Raw genomic sequence first — 1,842 nt, 5'->3', positions numbered from 1 at the left:
TAGGGATAGGGGCAGTGTAAGGGGATAGAATATACAGTTTGTACAGTATAAAAACCATTACGTCTATGGAGAGTCCTCACAAAGATAGTGCACCAGACGTGTGTGTGTGTGTGTGTGTGTGTGTGTGTGTGTGTGTGTGTGTGTGTGTGTGTGTGTGTGACAACCTTACAGGCATAAAAACACAAATTTGCATTTAAAAAAAAAAGGAAAACTAAAATTATTTTTTCTGCACTTGCATGTTTTCTTTGCTTCAGCATGATTTGGATACTTGCCTGACCGTCTGGTTGGTCAGTGCCTTCCAGTTTTTTAATTGTCTCTCATAAATAAAAAACACCCCTTTATCACTGAGCACACACAAAGGCTGCGCTGAGTAGATCATCTGTAGAAATGAAGGCTGCCGTCACTGTGCTCCTGTTTTTGAGTCTCTTTAGACTGAGCTTCTGTCTCTACAGAAAACACTTCTTTGTGAATACATTTATGACCTGGGAAGATGCACAAACGTACTGCAGAGAACACCATGATGACCTGTCCACTGTCAATAGAGAAGAGGCACGACTGCTCTCTGCAAATCCCGGAATCAATAATAATTTTTTTTGGATTGGACTGTACATGAGTCCTAACAACCCAGAACAATGGATTTGGTCTGGAGGTGAGAATGAAGAAATTGTCAATTGGGACACTGGCGAACCGGACACATACACTGAAAAGTGTGGTGCTGTTATAAAATATATTTCTAAACAGCACAACATTTTGTGCTCGTGGAATCTACCATTTTACTGTATGCAGGTCTTCGAGCCCATTCTGGTGCAGCAGAACAAGACGTGGGATGAAGCCCTGGACTACTGCAGACAGACCTACACTGACCTGGCGAGTCTGAGATCTCATATGATTATGGCAGAGGCGATAAATAACACCATGACATCCCAGACAGCTTATGTGTGGACTGGCCTGCGCTTTCTTGCTGGTCATTGGTTGAATGGTTAAATGATCTCGCCCCTCACCTCAGCCATTATTAACTTGTTTCATGTTTAAATTTTTTTATTTTTTTTTACTGTTGTTGTAATTGTAGTCTATAAAAGGCCCTTCTAGGGACAAGAGTTGCAAATTAGCTTTAGCTAAGCACTACAAGCAGATGTATGTGTTTTTTTGTATCCATCCCTTTCCAAATAAACTTAAACTAGATGTACCGCATCGCGGTACAAAATATGACCGCCGCTCAGGCCTGCACTGGCTTTCCACAAAAATAAATGACTGGAGTAATTTGGCTGTATTGCGTGTTTATGTATATACCTAAAAAAGTAATAGTATGTGCATGTCTGTCTGTGTGTGTGTGTGTGTGTGTGTGTGTGTATGTGTGTGTGTGTGTGTGTGTGTGTGTGTGTGTGTGTGTGTGTGTGTGTGTGTGTGTGTGTGTTTGAGTATGTGTGTGTCTGTGTGTGTGTGTGTGTGTGTGTGTGTGTCTGTGCGTGTATGTATGTGTGCGTACATGTGTGCGCGTGTGTGTTTGTGTGTGTGTGTCTGTGCATGTGGATTTGTATGTGTGTGTATGGGTGTGTGTCTGTGCGTGTGGATGTCAGTGTGTGTGCATGCTTGCGTTTGTTTGTATTCCTGCGTGTGTGTGTGTGACAGTATCATCCTAAACCAGCAACCCTTCGCTCAACAGCACCATCTACAGGCCGATGAGTGTACAGATAAATTAATTTATTTTATACCCCCCCATGGATGAAATTCTACAAAACTTAGCAGAGGATACCCCCAGAGGATGTCAAGTTAATCATACACATGAAATATGGTGCAGTTCTGAACATCTCCACTGAAGATAGGGGCGATTAAAGCAGAATA

The 1,842-nt window shown here is 42.2% G+C and overlaps 1 protein-coding gene across 1 annotated transcript; it reads left to right on the top strand.

The window, feature by feature from the left end:
- Positions 1-387: 387 nt before the first annotated feature.
- LOC308705142 (putative C-type lectin domain family 20 member A) lies at positions 388-984 on the top strand (the record flags this gene model as incomplete). Its single annotated transcript, XM_081390024.1, has 1 exon — positions 388-984. The coding sequence occupies one exon, from the start codon at positions 388-390 to the stop codon at positions 982-984; it is 597 nt and encodes a 198-aa protein (XP_081246150.1).
- Between the last annotated feature and the right edge of the window lie 858 nt (positions 985-1,842).

This window comes from Scardinius erythrophthalmus (genome assembly GCF_964197995.2).
Source record: "Scardinius erythrophthalmus genome assembly, chromosome: 2".
Taxonomy (NCBI): domain Eukaryota; kingdom Metazoa; phylum Chordata; class Actinopteri; order Cypriniformes; family Leuciscidae; genus Scardinius; species Scardinius erythrophthalmus.
Note: the sequence above shows the minus strand (reverse complement) of the source record. Positions and strands in the feature narration are given on the sequence as shown.